This window comes from Sciurus carolinensis, chromosome 1 (assembly GCF_902686445.1).
Source record: "Sciurus carolinensis chromosome 1, mSciCar1.2, whole genome shotgun sequence".
Lineage (NCBI taxonomy): Eukaryota > Metazoa > Chordata > Mammalia > Rodentia > Sciuridae > Sciurus > Sciurus carolinensis.
Window position 1 is genome coordinate 134,038,613 of NC_062213.1, and position 23,011 is coordinate 134,061,623.

The window sequence follows — 23,011 nt, forward strand, 5'->3', positions numbered from 1 at the left end:
TTAACTCAAGGTAGGTCCCTAGACGTTTCAGGATGGGGGACAACCACGATAGAAAACACTAATTATATTACTAAGGGGTTGACCTCCAGGGCGGGGCATGAGGTTAGAGATTGAATTCAATTACATGGCAATGATTTACTCAGTCACACCTATGTAATAACAAAGTTCCAATAAATACTCAGGGCTCAAGTGAATTTCCTCATTGGTGACAGACACCAATGTGTTGAGAAGTTGATGTATCCTAAGGACATGAAAGCTTCATGTTTATGACCTTTCTAGATCTTGCCCTATGTGTCTTGTCCTTTGAATGATTTAATCTGTATCCTTTATAATAAAACTGCCATAATGCTTTCCAGAGTTCTGTAGGTTGTTCCAGTGAATACTGAGCTTATTAAGGCAGCAGAATTAGTATCCCAGAATTGGTAGTCAATTGGTTAGAAGGGCAAGTTACCTGGGAACTCTAAGCTTGCAGGTTAAGTGAAAGCAATGTTGTGGGGGACTATGCCATAAAACTATAAAATTTAACCTAACTTCCAGTAGTTAGCATCAGAATTTATTGCATCTTATCAGTAATTACCTTAAATGTAAATGACAAAACTGTTCCACTGAGAGACACTGGAAAAACAGATTTTAAAAATGATCAAATTATACGTTACCTAAAAAGAAACTCACAATTTGATGCAAATTACACATATAGATTGACAGTGTTAAGAACAGAAAAAGATTCTGTGTGAACAGAAACCAAAGTCAGCAGGGATAGCTCTAATATCAGACAAAACAGACTATGTAAAACTTGTTAAGGAAGACAAAGAAGGACATTATGTGTTGATAAGAGTCGATCCATCAAGAAGATATAATTAGAAACATAATGTACCTAATGACAGAGCCCCAAAATATAAAAAACAAAAATTTGTATAATTGAAGGATGAAATGTAGCCTGTTCCACAAAAACAAATGGAGATCACAACTTCACTTTCAATAATGGAGGACCTCCTATTATACCTATAATCATCAAGGAGTAAAAGAAAAGTGTTGGGATAGAGTTACCATATAATCTAGTAATTACACTCCTAGGCATGTATATACCACTCCCCAAAATAGAAAGCAAGTGTTTAAAAAATACCTGCACACAAATTTTCTTAGTGGCATTGTTCACAATAGTCGAAAGGTAGATAGAGCGAACCCAAATGTACTGACAAGTGGTTAAGCAAATGTGATATGTACCCATGAATTTACATATTATTCAGCCATAAAGGGAATGAAGTACTGAACGAACCTTGAAAGGAATATATACTAAATTAAATATGACAGATGCAAAGGCCACAAATTATATAATTCTGCTTATATGAAATATCTAGAACAAATAAATGAATAGACAAAAAGCCAATGAGCGTTTGCCAGGGGACAGGAAAAAGGGAAAAGGAAGTGTCTGCTTGAGGTTTCCATACAGGATGATAAAAATGTTCTAGAACAATAAAGTGTTGATGATTGTACAACAAAATGAATATACTAAATGCCTCTGAATTGTATAATGTAAAATGATTAAAACATTTTATGTTATGTGAATCATCACAATTTTTAAAAAGTCTACACTTCTCAATTAATTACTGATTTCCCCAATTATTAATCCAGGACCACACACACACCACACACATATACACATAAAACAACTCAAAAAACAGTAGATGTGTGTAACATACCTGTTAATGCTGCTGGTTTGGATAATGTACTATACTGGTTTTGTGTAGATATCATGCTTTGACGAGGACTTAGTGTTGGTGATGCAACAAGTGAAAGCTCCTCAATAATAATACTGCTTTTGGGATGATTCTTAGGAAGTTCGTTTAATCTTTGCTCTAATGAATACTTTAAAAGGTCCAACTTCTGACTTGATTCATTAAATCTTGCTTGAGCCTTGCAAGAGGAAAAGACAATTATTGTCATTTAAATAATTACATTCTTTGAATATTATACTGAAATATACTAAAATATTTATTTAGAATTACTTCTGAAAGTGCTTTTCTATCTGTTACTTTTCCTGAGCCAAGTAATTTCATTACATTCTTTGCACCTTCTGCTACTGCAAACTCTATCCTAAAATGATGTCTTAATTCTTCCATCCGAAGTTCAAGAGGACTTATCACCGGTTTTGCTAGAGGGGGAAAAAACACAAAATTTTATTCATTAATTGAACATTTATTTGACTTTCTAACTTGTATGATTAGAAAACATGAAAAAGAAAGGAATTCCTCTGACGTTAAAAAAATGTTAGTCCTTAAAATCAATACACACTGAAGTAATGCTGGGCATGGTGGCACATGCCTGTAATCCCAGAGACTCGGGAGGCTGAGGCATGAGGATTACAAGTCAAGGCCAGCCTCAGCAACTTAGAGAGGCCCTAAGCAACCTAGTGAGACCCTGTCTCAAAATAAAAAATAAAAAGGGCTAGGAATGTGGCTCTATGATTAAGCACCCCTAGGTTCAATCCATGGTAGCAAAAAACAAAACAAGGGCTGGGGAGATAGCTCAGTTGGTAGAGTGCTTGTCTTGCAAGCACAAGGCCCTGGGTTCGATCCCCAGCACCACAATAACAAAAAACAAAAAACAAAAAAAAAAAAAACACAACACTTAAGTAATAATAGAGGTTTAAATTTAGAGTCTTACATTTTACCCATTATGAATCTACATCACAAATTAGAAGGAAACAAAAAGATTTCAGAACTGAGATTACTATGTTATCATAACATCATGAGACCAAACCACAGTTGGTACTCCATACCTACAAGCTCTGCATTAGGGGACTAAATTATTCCAGGATCAAAAATACTCGGGGGGTGGGGGGGGGAGGTGCCCATGTGTTGAACAAGCACACACAAATTTTTTTGTCAATATTTCCAGCTGCTACACTGTAACAGCTATTTACATAGCATCTACATTGTATTAGGTACTATTACTAATCTAGAGATAATTTAAAGCATGTGGAATATACATTCATTTTATAGAAATACCATGCCATTTTATATAAAGGTCCAGAACATTGGTGGATTTTAGTATCCATCAGAGGTCCTGGCATCAATCCCCCAAAGGTACCAAGGGAAAACTACAGTTTCTAGTCCTACTTAGAGCGACTAGCTGTAAAGATTCCTTTGGGAATAAAAAACAAAATAAAACAAAATAAAAAACCACACACAACAAAAAAAAATGGACAAAACAAAGTCATACTCTTATTTACAAATTAAAAAAATATAAAGCACTGATACTTTATTAAAATGAAGAAATATGTTCAAGATCACTATCTTCCTGAAATATGAGGGTCAAATATCTGAAACCATTTGTCCCACATGAAGAGAGTAAAAATCTATGAGAAAAAAGACAAAACAAACAACAAAACACCCTAGTGCTTTCTCCCCCATAACTCTGAACCACTTTCTCTTTACTATGTAAGATTTAGTTAAATTAGCACTCTAGGCCCATAAAAGGATAATGACATTATATCTCTATTCCATCACCATTATCAAAAGCCAATTCATTGGTCTGGACTGCCTGAAGAATCTGCATTCGTATGACTTCTATTTTTGTCTTGCTGTCCTGGAGCAGTTGCTGAGCTGTGCCATGGAGTTTCCGATCCTATTAAAAGTAAGTTTGAAAAGGTAAGTAGATAAAGGGACAAATGAAACATTCTTGTATCTTTTAAATAGATAGACTGATACAGCAGTAAGTAAAAAAGAGTTAAAAGAACTGTGAGCACTATTAACATAATTCTGTGGGTACATTTACAAAAAAAAAAGCCATTTAAATTTATAGGGGATAACAGAAAAACAACTCCATTAGTTAAGACAATGGAAGAAAATAAGTGAGTAATATTTGCTACTCTTGTGTTTTTTATAGAACACACGGAACAAAGAAAGTGGAGAACCTCCAGGAGTGAGAAAAAGCAAGGAAACAGATTATCTTCTGAATCCTTCAGGAGTTAATGTAGCCCTGTCAACAACTTTATTTTATTTTTTTGGTACCAGGATTGAACCCAGGGGCACTAGACCACTGAGCCACATCCCCAGCCCTATTTTGTACTTTATTTAGAGACAGGGTCTCACTAAATTGCTGAGACTGGCTTTAGACTTGAAATCCTCCTGCCTTGGCCTCCTGAGCAGCTGGGATTACAGGCATGCACCATTGTGCCCAGCAATACCTTGATTTTTAGCTCAGTGAGATCTACTTAAGACAAAATAATTACCAAATTATTACACAATAAATGTGTTGCTTTAAGTCACTAAATTTGTGAGATTTATTACAACAACCACAGAAAACTAATATAGAAACTTCAAAATATCAGAAGTTAATATCATTTGCTTAGAGAATTATATTAGTTGTCAATATGGGTACCTACAGAAAAAAGAAATAATAGATAAAAACTAAGCATCAAGTTAGGAAGTACTTATTCACAAAGAAAGGCAATCTTTACATATTATTTAGGGATCTCTACCTTTACCACTTATGCAATCTGTATTAATTTGGAAATAAAACAGTAGATAATCAACTTCTACCAACACCAGAACCTGAGAGTTAAGCATCCAGTTGGGCAGTTTCATTTCAACAAATCAAACACATACATATACTGTTATGACACTGTCTAAAGGGGAGGATGAAGATACATATGATGTGGTGGTGGGTTTGCTTTTATATAAGGGAAGAAAAGTGAGCTAAAATATTGTGTCAAATACCAAACACAAAGTAATATATCATGGAGAAAAAAACAATTAGCAATTTGTGAATATTTCTTCCACTTCTTTCCTGTTCCCCAAGTCAGTTGTTTAAGGAGCTTCTAGCCAGATTTTATTCTCTAATAAAGAATTTGGATTTCACACCAAGGAGTCAAGCTCCAACAGTTTACTAAGTACCTTAGATATCAGTTTATCCCATAAAGTAGACACGTACATAAACACCACATTCACATTAACTATTCGTGCTTTATTAATAAAATACTAGCTTGAATTTGGCATTTGTCTATGACATATTATATGTGCTTTTATAATGTAACCATTCACCCTCCAAATTTAAAAGGAAAGTATATTTTCCTATGGTAATTCTTCCATCTATCTAGTAGTAGGGATACCGGACAAGTAGAAGATTTAAAATAACTATTTGAGATCAAACCAAAGTTAAGAGAAAAACAGTATCTCAAAGCTAAAAAATTAATATTCTGCCATCAGACAGACATGAGCTCAAATTATATTATATGCAAAATTGGCCATTTTCTGAAAGCCCTGGGTTTCTTACAGAAACTATGTAAAAGCGGACATTACTCTAAAATATAGAGCTTTTCTAAAGCATTAGATGACAGTAAAATTGTATTACTTAGCATTTAAATGTCATTAAAACATTCTTTTAGAGCAATAAAAAGAATGTTTAAGTATCTTATTTCAATGAAGTTTAAATGTATAAATACTAATAAAACTATGCAGTTTTATACTTTTCAAGTAAGCTACTCTTTATTAGTTTATCATTTTGTGAAATAGTTCTGTCATTTCCTTTTTTTTTTGTAGTGCTGGGGATCGAACCCAGGGCCTTGTGCTTTTGAGGCAGGCACTGAGCTATACCCCAGCCCTCATTTCCTTCTTTAGAAGTATTACTTTTCTTAACTATTTCAATTCAACATGCAAGTAATAGCACTTGTATTTCATTTTAAAAGAAAGTGGATTTTCTCCACACAGACTTCCAGAGGATGTACACAGATGTCAAAGTATGATGGAGGCTTTTAAAACTGATTTTGGATATCATCTGCCACAGGCAATGTACAGTTAAAATAAATCAATTTTATGCTTTCCAGAATTTAATGAATTTTTCTTTCAGGTATCCAATGGGTTTTCTTAATTTAAGCACCTAATTTGTAGAAGGCAAAAGAAGATGGGCCCAAAGTATATGGAATGGTTTATGTATGAGAATTACTGACTTTTATATTGATAAAGACTTTGGGAAAATTTTTATACACTAGGTTGAATCACATGAAAATGCCAATATTTGACTGATTTTGAACTAAATGTTTCAATTTAATCGACCAGTTTAAATAACTTAATTATTAGCACTCTGGTAATTATATTCATAATGGATAATATTTTATGTAACTGTAAGTAATAATTACTATAAATTTTGTAATACATTCAAGTTATATATTATTTTATTTAAAAAAAACTTACTATTTTGCAAGTCACTATTGGATATTACATTTTGTTCTGCAAGTCACAGTGGTGTAACAAACTACATCTCACACACACACAAAACTTTCAAATAAATGAGCCAACCATTGTTTTATCTTTTTCTAGCATGTTTATGGCTTACTTTCCATATGCTAAATATTGTCAGACTCAGTGAAAATATGAAGAATAGTCAGTCAGATATATAAAGCACATAGTTTGATTGAGAGAGATAATTATTACATGTATCAGAAAGTTAAAAGTAAACAAAGAAAATTTCAAAGAAAGGTGGGATCAATTTTTACTGATAGAATTCAGAAAGTTTTTCTGGGTTGTTAACATCAAGTATGGAATACATCAAGATCAGAGGACTTCTCAAGTGGTCTTCACACAAAACAAACAAAATACCCAAAATATAAAACTTCTAAGACCAAACAAGAGGAACAACAAAAACACCTGCAGAAGAATACAGGGAAAATTTTAGAAGCATGTCGATGATGGTGATGGTCAAGAGTTTATACATAGCTCCAAGTTTTTGTATATTAATTGGATATGTTATCATTACTAAAACAGGTTCCTCACAATATGGATTTTTTCCATTGGAGGTTTTATATCCATATTGGGTCCCTAAGTATATACAGGTATAAGCCAGGCAATCACTGATGCTAGGAACCTCTGTCTTTTCATTAGCCCTTTCCTAAAAACCTGTATGTGGTGATATAAAACACATTATAGCCTAAATTTTTAAAATAAAGTTTTTGTTTTAAATTAATTTTAGGTTCATAAAAATGGTTCAAATACAGAACACCTGTATACCCTTTACTCATATGGCCAAAATTTTTATTACTGGAGTTTTAGCAGGAATAAACAAATATTGCTTTAAAAATTGTTTTTAAATTTGTCTATTAATTTCCAATTCTGAGGCTAAAGTGGTTTCAAATACCATAAGACACTGGTGAAACACTGAAATCACCAGATAAAAGCACAAAAATACAATATATGTGGCATTAGACCCCCCAAAAGTATACTCGTTTATAGTATGAGCACTTAAGAAGACTCTTAAGCTTTGTTGATCTCAAAAGGGACCATTCATGTCAGATAACTCACATTTTCATCCTTCTGTGCCTGTCCATCAATGACTGCCAACCCACTACCATTACTGATGCCCAGGGTTACAAATAAATTTTAGCAAGTAGTCAAACTCAAAAAAATATGGAATTTGATAACAATGAAAACTATATACTTATTTGTTATACTTACCTTTGAAGATCCATTTGAATACATCTGTATCATATTCTCTGCACCTTGTTTTACTTTAAGCTCTATATCCAATTGTTTTTGTAAGGCCATCAATCTGTTGCTGCTAGTAGAACAACGAGGGTCACTATTTGGAGTATCTGGAGTCCTTGGGCAATCTGTAAAAAAATAACATGGTAAGAGTTACTTATTAGAATCAACTGCTGCTGAAACTGGAATAAAGAACAAGGTTTGAGATGAACCTGAAGTCATCTAAATGGAATGGAATCCCCTTATGCTTACAAACACACAAGAATTAATTTAAGTAAAGGAAATATCTCAGTTGCAGGACCACTTACTAAGGTAGATTTCACTTCCTGAAAAAGGGATTGTTGAGTCCGAATCTGAAGTAGGTGACTGTCCAAGGTTTTTCCAACATTATTTTCATATCAAATCAAATCAATCTGACTAGTCTACTTTGCAATTAAATGCCCCATTTGTTACTGGATTAATTAGAAAACAAAACATATTAAAACATTATACCAATTCCATTAAGATATCTCCGTAAACAGAGTTCTAGAAATAAAGTGCCAGTATTAATTCCTAACAACTTAAATCATAAGCATGCAAATCTTCACATTTTGTTTTCTAATACAAGATTGTGGAATGAGACAAACATCATTACCCTATGATTACATGAACATGTATGATTACATAAACAGTGTGACTCTACACCATGCACAATCAGAGAAATGAAAAGTTGTACTCCATTTGTGTACAATGAATCAAAATGCATTCTGCTGTCATGTATAACTAAACAGAATAAAAAAAGTATTTAATACAGTGGAACTATTTAAATGATATTGATCGATATTAAGTTGGTGGTAAGCAGGTTTAAGGAAATCAAACGTGCAAGTACACTGTGTCTCATAAAGTATACTATGTTGCTTATACTTAAAAAACAAAAACTTCAAAAAAGAATCATCTAATTATTCTGTAGTAGTTCACATCTAACAATTCTACCATGTAACTAAGATTCTTCATTATTTTGATTTTTATCCACACTAGCTCTCCTCATAAAAAAGCTAGAAGATCAGAATACTAGGCCAGTTTTCAGGCAATAAGGAACTAGAAAATTGTCTAAACTGCAAGTTACTTAACTTGGGCTTTCAGGGTTCCCTTCTCTCCCATGCAATATAAGAAGTAACTAACTTATTTTAATGAATATATGTCATTTATTTTTATATCTTTAAAAAATTCACTAGTTCAAAAACAAGAAAACATACCTTGTTAATTATAAAAATAAAGATATTAGGCTTGATATTGATTTAAAACAATAGTGCTTTAACATTTATATACAACTTACTAGGTGCAAGCAATATCTAAGTGTTTTAAAAATATAAGCATTAATCTTACAAATGGTGATGGTATTAATCTCACAAATATAATGATGAGTATTATATTCATACTACTGTAAGAAAACTAGGCCGCTGAGAAGTTAAAAAACTTGCCCAAAGATATACAGCTAGTAAGTGGCAAAAACCTGGATCTGAATTTAGTTCTGTTCTGAAATCTATCCTATCAATTGCTGTGCTATGTGCTGTCTTTCTATTTAAGGACTTTGTAAGCAACTCTACTATATTGTGAATGTATGTACACTAATACATGTAACAGGGTAATTACACATACAGATAAACGTGTATGTGTGCTATTAATCACTAAGTAAACTTTTGAGGCAAATATTATTCATATTTTATATTTCAGGAAACAGAGTTATTAAATTCAGGAAAGGTTTCTATTTTAAATGAATTCACTGAATTACAAATGAGCTACTCCAAAAGTTCATTTTATAAGTGATGCATTTTTGTAGAAAACTGATAAACAGGGCTTCAGATCAGTTCACAAAGCAAGTACTTAATGTTTGTAGTACAGTGGAGAGGAATGCCTAGATTTGAAATGTTTTACCTCTGAGATTCTTTACAGACATGCAACACAAGGTAGGCTACCTAATAGCTCTGTGCCTCCTTTTCCTCATCTATTAAACAGTGAAATAGCATGTACCTCACAAGATTATTGTGAGGATTAAATTAGTTACATGTAAAGAGTTTAGAACAGGGTGTGGTGCACAGCAAATATTCCATAAATATTAACTGGTAATAGTCACTGAAGGGGGTGTGAGTATATCTCGCTGAGTCTATTATAAACAATGAGCAGTATAGATCAGAGAAAATTTGAGTTTTCTTTATCCTTCTTACATAAATGATACAAGAGTCTAAGAAGTTACACAGGAGAAAGATGCTTTATAGTGACAGTTTAAAAAAGAGTAGAATGCATTCAAAAAACACTCAGTTGAGAAATGTATGGAAATGTGTTGTTTGGGAGATGATTCCTGTCTAAGCATTTAAACATTTGTCTTAAAATGAAATAAAAGCTTATTATTTTCCCACAGGGCAGAGAATCAGAACTAATGGGTAAAAGGCAATGTGGTCCAAATTGTATCACAAGATAAAGAAAAATTCCTTACATTTGGGTTATCTGAAAATGAAATGATTTGCCTTGAAATGTAATAAAGTTCCTTATCTCTGGAAACATTTACACAAAAGTTAGATTACAAGTTAGATACTACGTAACAAATTCTTGTATAGTACAGTAAGTTGTACTATGACACTGAACTATCCACTTAAGTTTGAAAAGTAACAGTACTTATGGAAAAGTATGTTCTCAGTTTTAATAAGGATTACAGAAATATAAGAAATAACACTATGGTTAAGAGCTTGGACTCTGAGATCAGAACATCTGGGTTAAAAACCTGGGGCTGCTATTTATTGGTAGGGTCTTGATTATATACTTACTCTACCTGTGATTCAGTATCCTCAGTCACAAATGGGGTAATTCTAAATTACAAAGCCTTTATATGTTTATATCATATTTAAAATACACTAAATCCTCAATAATATTCTAGTCAAATAAGTAGTTAATATTTCTGTTCATTTAATCTTCAAAGAAACTCAGAAGAGTTTGTAACAGAACCTCATTTAATAGTAAAACAACTGAAACTTTGATAATTTATATCAGAAAAGAATTTGTCAAGGAAGAAATTAACTTTGTTATGCCTTGTTTTATAAGGTTGCTTTTTTTAAATTTAGAAGTTAAGATAAATACTTCACCACCTTTCATAAATTTCACCCATTTTTCTTTTTTTCTGCCTAAAAATTTTTTAAATTTTTAATGTTTTTAGATTCAAGATATTTTATTAATTTCTACAAACAGTAAGATAGCTTCATTAGAGTACAAAGTACAAAATCAACATACAAAAATCAATAGTTTACATATATTCAATCTTTTGGAAGATTTAATGGAAGAAAAAATTTCATATATAACAACAAAAAATATATTAATATGTCAATGAAAATGTGAGACCTATTAAAAATAAAAATATCACTGAAGCCAAAAAAAGTCTTTCTACAAATAGAAGGACCATATTATTGTGTAAATTAATTCATAAATTTAACAAAATCTCAATGAAAACTTAACAATTTTAAGCTATATCACCTGATGCTAAATTCAGGGAAAAAAATAAACAAAAGAAGTGCGTCCAGCACTAAAACACATTAAGGCTTTTTAAAATGCCTAAATAACTTAAAAGTATCATACAGATCTATTAGCAAAACAGAGTGCCCAGATGTAAGTACACTCAGATAAATACAGAAATTGAATGTATAAAGAGGACATTATTTCAAATCACTGGGAAAACAGAAGCAGTCAATAAATGTTTTAACCTTCTTTCCTTCTTGCTACTTCTCTCCAGTTTTCTTCCTTGTAGGATATGGTAAGTTTATAAAACATATGGTTATAGTATATTCATTAACCCCTTTTCTTCATAATGAACCGTATTTCAAAATAGGAATAACCAAAATTCCTCATTAATGTTCTCTCAGCTCAAAAACTTTAATTCTTTAAAAAGATGAAAAATATTTTTCCAGAAAAAAACTATCTTTAAGTCATAAGAAAAAATGTTGAATTTACTTTTAAATATTTGCTTCTTAAAGAAATGAAACCCCATGGTTATAACTAATGACATATCTCCATTTGCTATACCTATTGCTAAAATTCCCAAAAATAAAATCAACAAAACAAAACAAAAAAACAGGGATTTTTTTGAGGGGGTGGGGGGAGAATGTTACAAGAAATTGGGCATGCTTCTAACCTTGTAAACACTGTATAATTCAATACATTATACAAATACAGCAAACGTTTGTTTAATGTTTATATAGCAAGGAGCTTTTATGCCTGTCTAAGTTACAGTAGACAAAGCACCAGAGATAAGGCTATGAAATCATGTCTTTATACACATCTAACCAATATATATCATTGTGCTTTAAAGTGGATAGTGAACAAGACATTCTTAATTCCCTCACTGAAATATTTTGTTGCTTTGTCTACAAATAAAGTCCCAACTTCATAGCTAGGCACTATAGATCTTATGCTATGTAGTTCCAAGATAACCTTCTACGAGTATTTCTCTGTCAAATTCTGTAAAAAAAAAAAAATTTCCATTTCTGAGAAATGCAATGTATTTGCTTTCTTCCATACTACTGTTAGCTTACCGTAGGCATTACTTTCTCTAAGATACACCTTCCTTAGTCATTCTTTAGTCTAAATAGAAACCCATTCTAATACAGCTTCAAAATACTCTTGCTTCCCTCCATTAAAATGTTATACAGTATTATAATGATCTATTTTCAAGTCTGCTTTCCCTCAGAAATTGCAGGTATCTTGAGAACTGGGATTTGTTCTTATCTATTGTAATAGATGATTTCAATAGCAGATCAGATGCAGAAACATAGATAAGTTTCTTTAAAAAGGAAAAGTAGCTAGGCATAGTGGCGCATGCCTATAATCTGAGTGATTTGGGAGGCTGAGGCAGGAGGATCCCAAGTTCTAGGCCAGCCCCAGCAACTTGGCAAGACCCTCAGCAACTTACCAAGAACCTGTTATAAAATAAAAAATAAAAAGAGCTGGGGATGCAGCTCAATGGTAAAGCACTCCTGGGTTCAATCCTTAGTACCAATTAAAATAGGGGAGTGTGGACGGGCGATGGAAAATGAAAGATTAAGAAACAGAGGGAAAAAATGTAAACATACCTTAAATATACCTTATGTTTCAAAAGGAAAAGAGAAAAACAATGATTCCAAGACATTATATAGGGAGTAACGGCTATCATTTTTCAAGAACTAATGAAAGATACCAATCCAAAGATTCAGAATATCCAATCAACTCCAAGTAGATACAAACAGGGAGAAGAAGAAAAAACAAAAAACAAACCCATACGTGCATACATCATGAAAGTTGGAAGAAGATATAATAGTTTTTTTTTTTTTAAATGATACAACTTCTTTGTTGGATTATATTACCAGTGAAAATATCTGTCAAGAATGTGGACAAAATAACAACATTATCAGACGAAGATGGAAATAATTTGTCACAAACATAAACTCCTAAAAAGAAATCCAGAATGATCTATACTTTAAGAAGAAGAAATGTGGTACCAATGGTAGAGCAAAAAAAGAAACAAGGAATGAAGAAAACAGGTGGTGGCTTTCTATGTGAGTAACTTTAAATGATTACTGCATAAACCAATAAAAGAAGTCATGCAAGGGTTCTTTTTAAAAAAACAGAATGAAGACAATAACAACAAAAAAAGACCGGATATAAGTAAATCGAAGCATTCTAAGGGCTCTGAATTGTCTAGGAGGCAGACAAAAGTAGTAATTATCACTATAGTTTTTTTTTATAAGTATGCATGCTGTACTAAGTTGAACACTAATTTCTGCAAGTGATTTACTTTTTTTATATTCCAAAAATGGCAAGAAAAGGAAAAATAAACATTAGAAACAAAGAGTAAGTTAGTAAATTACAGACCTACATGTAACAGTAATTATTTAAATACAATGAAAGATCCAAGAAAGACAAAAATTAGAATGGTAAAAACAAATGAATAGACCCACATCCAACTATATGCTACTTGTAAGAGACATACCAAACATACTTAATATAGAAAAAATGAAAGTTAATGAGTGTAAAAAAGATATTCCATGTGATCACTAATTTAACCCTAAACTCATATTAACAGACAAAAGAAACTATGAGGTAGAAAGATCACACATAAAAGGAGTTGTTTCATAATAATAAAAAATTCAATTCACCAAAAATAGGTATGAATTCTAAATTTGTAGGTAGGTAACTATTAAGATGGTCACAAAATAAAAAGCAAAAACTGACTATATATATTTTAAAACAAATAGCAAAATCTGCATTTTACTATTTTCTTTTCTTTTTGGTGGTACAGAAGATTTAACAAGGAGCACTTTACTCCCGAGTTATATCCCTAGTCCTTTTTTATCTTGAGAGAGGGTATGGCTAAGTTGCTGAGGCTGGCCTTGAACTTTCAATCCTTCTGCCTCAGCCTCCTGGATGGCTGGAATTTACAGGTGTGTAACACCATGCCCAGCCATGTTACTAAATTTTAACAATAAAACTCTCAAAGAGACTTGAATACATGCATCTAATTGGAGTTCCAAAAGTAGAGAGCAGAAGGAATGCAGAAGGTACAATATTAAAAAAGACAGTAGAATGAATCAGACATAACTTTCCTATGCTCATACATGAATACACAATCAGTGTAACCCCACATCATGTACAACTACAAGAATGGGATCCTAATTAGAATAAGTTATACTCCGTGTATGTACAGTATATCAAAATACACTCTACTGCCATGTATATCTAAAAAGAACAAATTTTAAAAATTGTACATGAAAAAAAGAGACTAAAAATTTCCTATAATTAATGAAATACACAAATCTTGAATCATGAAACCCAACAAATCTGAAGAAGATCAAATGAAAGGAAATTTACACCATTACACTTAAAAGCAATGAACATTGAAGACAATATCTATTTTTCGGTACTGGGGATTGGACCCAGGGGGAGCATTATCATTGAGCTATATCCCCATCCCTTTTTGGGGGGTGGGTACTGGAGATTGAACACAGGGGCGCTTAACCACTGAGCCACATTCCCAACCGAACCCCATCCCTTTTTATTTTGACACAGTGTGTTGATAAGTTGCTGAGGCTGGCCTCAAACTTTTGATCCTCCTCCCTCAGCCTCCTGAGTGGCTGGAATAACAAGTGTGCACCACTACATCCAGCTCAAATATGCTGTTTCTGATGCTTTTAGTATTTTTGCTAAAACTATAGCTGACTATTTGGCTTCCAAAATGTATTAGAGTTGCAGAACATGAGAGAATCCAGTCTTTAGAGGGTTCCTGACCACTTATTCCAGCATTAAACTGGTTCCTCAATTGTTTTGGAGGTGAGGAATGTGCTTAACCCTGAGTCCTTATTTCTCAGTCCCAGGAAAGCTTCCTTAGGTTTTACTTAACACCCAGATGGGTTCATGTTCAGATTCAGATGAACTTGCATGTCTTGTGTTTGACCTTTTTCTCAAGTTATTAAAATACCTTGTCCACAAAACACCCTAGGGAAGGTACATACAGTATTATCCTTTTGGTTTAGAAATGAGAAAATCAAGGTCTAGAGGAAATTCTAAGTGGTATACAACCACACAACTATGTATAACAGGATGACAGCTCAGATCATATACCATTTGTTCTTCATTTTATAGCCAGCTGATGTTTTACACTCAATATTCATAAATTGTCAAGTGTACAGTCAGAACATCTGCTTATGAAACGAGGCCATTCACTACATTTAAAAAGCAATTCAGAGGAAAAACTGTTGAAGTTAACCTAGTCAAATCTATATTTAAAATAGTAACATACTAAAGTACTAGTTTTCTGTTTACCCAAATGAGTTTAACAAACTTCTTCCTGTAAGTCTTAAGGTTTACTATTCACTGGTCAATACTTTAGTTTTCACTTCGTACTTACAAACTGATATTTTAACCTGCTGCAAAATCTTGTCATGTGGTGCAGTTATGTAAACTGTTTAACTGGGGGGACTTCACTTCCCCCAAAGTCCAACTTTCTTGTTTAAACAGATATGTTTACCTTTTATAGCCATTTGGAACCTCCTGAAGTTGTAATGAATGCTTATTGTTAATGGATCTTAGTCACTTATTCTGTGTACTCATGATGACCTTTGTCAGATGTCACCAACTGAGGTAATTTTGCTTTAGTATTTTATAATTAGTACAGTCTCTGGTTTAGCTTTCTCAATACATGACAAAGGATATGGATAAGATTTTGAGCTGTGGCATTTTTTGTTCAGGGTGAATCAACCTAGGTACTAAAAATTTCAGGATTGCCTGTATGTAATATTTTATTGTTTGAAAACTGCACATTACATCTAGTAGAGGTGATGTCTTCATTCTGTGAATAACTCTACCTAGGGCATGCACAATATTTTCAGAAGTTTTTCTTAAAATTTTTTTCTTTTTTGCTCCCTCTGATGACAGTAATGTGTATTATCAACCACTACACAACTCTGAGACTGTTAAAAATATATTAGCAATACTAAATTCTGGGGAGGATATGGAACAACTGGAACTCTCATGCAGTACTGGTGAGAATGAAAAATAACAGTCACTCTGGAAAATATTTTGGCAGTTTCTTATAATGTTAAATGCACTCCTCCATACAATATAGAAATATGTAAGTATTTACCAAAGTGAACTGAAAACTTTTACTCATACAAAAACCCATTCATGGGGCTAGGACTATAGCTCCATGGCAGAGCACTTGCCTAGCATGCATGAGGCACTGGGTTTGATCCCTAGCACCACATAAAAATAAACAAATAAAATAAAGGCATGCTGTCCATCTATAACTACAAAAAAATTTTTTTTAAAAACCCATTCATGAATATTTATAGCAGCTTTATTAATGACTGCCCAAAACTAGAAAAGAACCAGCTTTTGGTGAATGGATAAACAAACTATGATACTCATAGACAATGGACTTAAGAATTAAAAAAAAAAAAAAAAAAAAAAAAAAAAAACCCAACTACTGATACACACAACATCTTAGATAAGTCACAAAGGCAATATGCCATTACATATTCTAACTTTATAGTTTTTTTTTTTTTTTTTTTTTTTTTAATGGTGCTGGAGATTGAACCCAGGGCTTTATGCTTACGAGGCAGGCATTCTACCAACTGAGCTATATCCCCGGCCCCATTACATATTTTAAGATTCCATTTATATAACATCTTTAAAAAAAAAAAAAAACACTACAGTAACAAAAACCAGGTCAGTGTTGGTCAGGGAGTTGTTTGTATACAGGGATAGCATGAGGGAGATTTTTGGAGCAATGGAATTATTCCTTTCCTGATTGTGGTAATGGTCTTTAAATTCATGGAATGGCATACCAAGTATTAAAAGAAACAATTTTATCACATTTTTTAAAAAAGCACACAGTCAAATAATTCATCAGTATTAGGGATCTATGAATGAGATCTAAACATGAGAAAAAAAATGGGGGGGAGTGGCTTGCTAATGCTCATATAGCCACTCTTTCCTTAAAACAGTTCACCACTTAATTCAAAATGTTTATCTCAAAGTGAGAAATCTGATCAGAAATGAGGAATAATATGTAGAAATTATATCACAAACTAGGCTGTGGATCCCACATTTATGTTTACTACACATAAAAAACAACTACAATTTCCATGCCACATTTACGTGGACAGGGTAACAATAAAAAAGAAAGTTAAATTCTTACCACTATTCATCCAAGAATGACTTCATGAACTTAAATATTAGTCATTCAGAAAACTCCTTCAATATAGTTATATTCTTGGAATTTAGAACTAAGATTCTCTAAACTATTAGTTCTGTACTAAATCAACATTTCCCTTCTGGGTACTCCAGATATTAAAGAAAGTAATTACTGTCAAAGCATACCTGTAATCCCAGTAACTCTAGAAGTTGAGGCAAGAAAGTCACAAGTTTGAAGCCAGCCTCAGCAATTTAGCAAGGCCATAAGCAACTTAGCAAGACCCTGTCTCTAATTAAAATATTTTAGAAAGGTCTGGGGATGTGGCTCTGTGGTTAAGTACCCCTGGGGTTTGATCCCCAGTACTGGAAAAAAAATGACTAAATCAGTAAATAAAAACTAATCTAAGTCTGGTGGGCTTTGAAAAGTTGTAAGGGAAAAGAGACAAGGAATAAGATGAAAACAGGGGCTATATACTACATAAACTATTAGTTATACTTAAATAAAGGGATTTTCTTACCCTATTCTTTACAGATGATTCATTTAAGAGACCAAGATTCAGGAAACTTTTTCTCAAGTATTTCTTTTTGGAGTCTCAGATGCCAAATAAGGCTTAGATTACTTCCTCATTTTACAGATTTCAGTAATCTTTCTTGTAAGGAACATTCGTCCTCAGACAAGTATATCTTAATTAATTTCCATATAGGGTAACAAGACTATTCTATTTTTAAGTTTTATTTTTAAGTGACGAATAATAATCTGTATGTATTTATGGTGTACAATGTGTTATTTTGTTACATTTATAAATTGTGGAATGCTTGAATCATACTAATTAGCATACCTAAGCATCTCAAATGTTTAACACTTCAAATTCTCTTTTATAGTTATTTAGAAATAAACATTATCATTTACTAGAGTCACCTGCTGTGCAATAAATCACCAGAACTTATTTCTCCTGAGACTTTACATTCTTTGACCATCTTCCCACACCTACCAGCTTCTGGTGACCACTTTGACTTTTTTATAGATTCCTTAAAAAAGAGATGATACAATATTTGTCTGTCTGGTTTATTACACTTAGCATAATGCCCAATAGGTTCATCTGTGAGTTGTCTCTTGATTCCTTTGTTGTACAGAAGCTTCTAATTTGGTTGCAAACTCATTTGTTTAATTTTGCTTTTGCTGTCTGTGCTTGTGAGGTCTTATCTAAGCAAATACTGCTGAGACCAATGGCAGGGAACATTTCTCCTATTTTAAGTAGCTTTATGGTTGTAAATCACATGTTTAAGCCTCTAATCCCACTGTGAGTTGATTCTTCTATAAGGGGTGAGATAAAGGGTGTATTTTCATTTTTTCTTCCTGTAGATATTGTTTTCCCAATGTTATTTATTTAAGAGGCTGTCCTTCCCTATTGTGTCCCTGGCATCTTTGTCAAAAATTGACCACAGGGCTGGGGAGATAGCTCAGTCGGTAGAGTGCTTGCCTTGTAAGCACAAGGACATGGGTTTGATCCCCAGCACCCAAAAAAAAAAAAAAAAAAAAAAAAAAAAAAAAATTGACCACAAATGTTGATTTCTTATTCCATTGGTTGATGTGATTATTTTATGCCAATACCATGCTGTTTTGATTACTACTATGGCTTTATATTTTAAACTCTAGTAGTGATGCTTCCAGCTTTGTTCTTTTTGCTCAAGATGGCTTTGGTTATTCAGGGTCTTTTATGGTTCCATACAAATTTTAGAAATTTTTTTTCTATTTTTGTAAAGAGTGACATTAGGGTTCTGATAGGAATTATACTGAATCTATAGGTTGCTTTTAGTAGGGATATTTTAATAATATTAATGATTCCAATCCAGGAACAGAGGACCTATTTCCATATATTGTGCCATCTTCAATTTCTTTCATTGATACTTTAAAGTTTTCAGTCCTTGTAGACCTTCCTCCTTCTTGATAAATTGACTCCTAAATATTTTAATTTTTTGGATGCTATTATAAATGGGATTTTCTTAAATTCTTTTTTTCTTTTTTTGGATAATTTATTGCTAGTATCTAGAAATGCTATTGGTTTTGTATGTTGATTTGGTATTACTGAATTCCTTTATTCTAACAGTTTTTTGGGTGCAATCTTTAGAAATTTCTGTATATAAGACAATGTTGTCAGAGAACAGAGACAATTTCATTTCTCCCTTTCCCATTTGGATAACTTTTATTTCTTTTTCTTGCCTAATTGCTCTGGCTAGAAATTCTAGTTCTATATTAAATACAAGTGGTAAAAGTGGGCTTCCCTGTCTTCTTATTTCTGCCTTTAGAGGAAAAAGCCTTCCAATTATTCACCATTAAGTATGATGTTAATTGTGGGCTTGCGTTATGGTTTAGATACGAGGTACCTCTCTAAAGTTCATGTGTGAGAAAATGCAAGAAACTTTAGAGGTGAAATGTTTGGATCATAAGAGCCTTAACCTAATCAATGTATCCATCCACTTGAATAGATTAACTGAGTGATAAGTGTAAGTAGGTGGGGTATGGCTGTTTTGAGGTACATATTTTGTCCCTAGTGAGCAGAGCACTCTCTGCTTCCTGATCATCAATATCTTGAGCTTCTTTTCTCTGCCACCCACTTCTGCCATCATGTTCTACTATACCTTGAGACCTGAGGAATGGAGTCAGTCATGTATGGACTGAGACCTCTAAAACTGGGAGAACCAAATAAACTTTTCCTCCTCTAAAATTGTTCTTGTCAGGTCTTTCGGCTCAGCAGTAAACAATCTGACTAAAACAACTTGTCACGTATGAACTTTATTGTATTGAGGAATATTCCTCCTAAAATCTATTGAGTTTATATCACAAAGGGAAGGTGAACTTTTATCAAATGCATTTTTTGCATCTACTGAGAGAATCACATGCATTTTGCCCATAGTACTATTTTTAAAGAATATAGAAGATGAACAGGAAGCACAGAGTATCCTGGTCATAAAGATAATATCAAATAATTCATTTCCTACTACACTTAAGAATAAATATTTATTTCATAAGTATTAATCTCAAATGATCATGCTTTGACATTAAAATGAACCATTATTTCTGAGTTTTATACTTAAAAAGTCCATCTGATAAAGATTCTATTTTAAAAAAACTAATGATTAATGGATTTAATTATTTCAGAGGAATTAAGAACAAGCTTCCTCACTACTTAGTTATCTCTTATACAATGCAGACTTAAATTTTATCCTTTTTTACTAAAGTCACTAAATCTACTTAAGTAACCACAGTACAATAGGAATTACCCAAACACTCCAGCTATAAATTCATTCCTACTTTAAAGAACTGAAAGCAAAGAATCCCTTGAATCTTCTTGCTAGATCTAATATAAAAATGAACTTATTTTGTTTACCTTGATGCACAATGTAAAACACCTAAAATTTTATAGCAAACTCATTTAAAATTAATGTTAAACTACTTTTAACCCTCTGCATTGTTGTTGTATTTTTAATGTTGTCAAATCAGTAACAAGGGGAAAAAACTCAGCAGGTTTCATACTGTACTTTTGAATGTGCCATTTTCAAAAAACTTTTTTTTTTTCAGTGTTGGAGATAACATGCAGAGCCTCACATATGCAAAGGGAACTTTTTAAAAATAAATTTAACTAACTTGTCAAGTTCATTCCAGATAAACTGAAATATTAAGCAGTCATTTGTCCTCCAATTATCTGAAATGTCAGTATTAAAAATGGCCAGTAAAGAAAGTTTCTGGCTTTATAGTATAACTTTCATTTTCAGTTTTGTTCCCTATATTATCATGATAAACTATTACAAGAATTAACATAAGATTTTGATTCTTTTTTTTGATGATCTATAATATTCACAACCTAAAACCTACTATGTTCCAGGTTTTGTAATAAGCCTAGAAAACAGATGGATGAAAACATGTCTCTGCCCTAAAGGAGCATATAGTTCAGTAAGTGAATTAACATATATAGAAATAAAATAAAACAATACAATAACGAATGAACAAAGTAGCAAGGAGAAGATAAGCAGAGAATGTCAGGGAAGATTTCATGATGACATTCAGATTGGCTTTTAAGGGAGCCCAGAAATAGTACAGTAGGACTTTAACGGTCAATACACACACACATACATGGAGAAAGAGAGAGAATATGAAACTATAAAAAAGACAAATTTAATTTAAAATTACAGAAGGCAGACCAGTGCTTTCCAAGGGTCAGGAATGGGTACTGGATATGGGAGACTGAAAAGGTCTAACAAGGGAATCCCTAAGTGATGGAAATATTCTGGATATCATACAGTGATGATTACCTGATCATACTATATACATCTGTTAAAATCATTAAACTGTATGCAAAATTTATGCTTATATACTCAAAATATGTTACTTATCTTAAGAATTTATATTTCAATTAAATTAATAATTAAAAGGAATCAGAGAAACCAAATAGGCTACTTTTGATATTGCTAAAACTCTTTCATATTTCAATGAATCACAAGGTACTCTGTGAGGAAGAAAATGTTTTCTCTAAATAAAAAGAGTTTAAAGCTCCAGCACTGTTTCTTATTTTAGACTTCTCCTAAAGATGTAATAGGCAAAGAATGTAGAGCTTGGCAAAGTGCTAAACACAACAGGCTATTTCTGAGTTTATATAATATTACTACTAAAAATGGCATTTTCATAATACATATTTCCATTTATAATATAATTATTGAAACTGTGGGTGAGAATACTAGCTGAGGAGAAGAGTTCTTTTTATCAAGCTTAATTCTAAGCAAATTAATTCACATCTTTAGAATTATTTCAGTTCTAGAATAAGAAGGATGGTTTCCTATGATTTCCTTCATTTTAAAGATTCAATCACTCTTGCATAGTTGAAATCTACATACAAAACCTCCAAATAAAATCCCTAAGTCCCAGATGTTGAAAGTGATGCATGAAAACAAGTTTTATCAAGTATACTGAATATCAGAAGTGTTTTCTGACACTGTTGAGATTGTTAATTAATTTAACTTATATCTACTATCTATTAGGTCCTTTTAAAATTTCTATGATGCTAGAGAAATTAAATACTTTGCTTTAAAATTTAAAACATTATCATTTTAAGGACAAAACTATTAGATCAAATACATCTTTTATGCTGTTTTGTATAAAAGTATAGAAAATACACATATTGATGTGTAGATACTAATACAAATATAGAAAAACTTTTGTTATTTTCAGAAAGCTGTATAGTGAAAATTTATTAATGTTACCTTTAGGGAGAGGGTCTGAGGTGGAGAGAGGCAGTTTTTCTATTTTCACTTTCTGTGCTATTGAAAAATTTACAATATGAATATCTGTTGATTCTATTATTTTAAAATAATACTTTTAGAGACTGAGTGAAGCATGTTTAAATTATATACATGCAAATGTAATTTAAAAGATTTTACAAAATCTACAACTTTTTGTACAGGTTTAGATACGTTGACTAAAATTCTTGAAACATTTCATATATTGTTCTTGCAATTTTATATTAACAAATTGTGATGATTGTTTTCCATGTTTTGAACTCCGTATTATTTACAGTGCATAAAAGTAGTAAACTGTATTTATTTAAGGATTTGTAGTGTGTAGTATTACAAAGATCTATATTCTAAAGGCATTAAGAAATTAAGAGAACTTCACTTTTAACACATTCCAAGAACTTTCATAAAATTATACATTTCATCTGAACAAAGCTATAGGAATATTCAAGGGGAATTAAACAAAAACAATCATATACTGAATTCTAATACAAGGTTTTACGTCAAAAGTAACTCATAAATAGTCTTCCTAAATTAAAAATGGTTCTAATAGGCCA

The 23,011-nt window shown here is 32.2% G+C and overlaps 1 protein-coding gene across 1 annotated transcript in view; it reads right to left on the reverse strand.

Annotated features, from left to right (window-relative positions):
• The window catches only part of Pkn2 (protein kinase N2), a 132,190-nt gene that overhangs the window by 56,897 nt on the left and 52,282 nt on the right, over positions 1-23,011 (reverse strand). Inside the window, 4 exon segments of the mRNA XM_047541369.1 lie at positions 1,701-1,914; positions 2,007-2,152; positions 3,510-3,627; positions 7,452-7,606. Coding sequence (XP_047397325.1) covers positions 1,701-1,914; positions 2,007-2,152; positions 3,510-3,627; positions 7,452-7,606 — 633 coding nt within the window.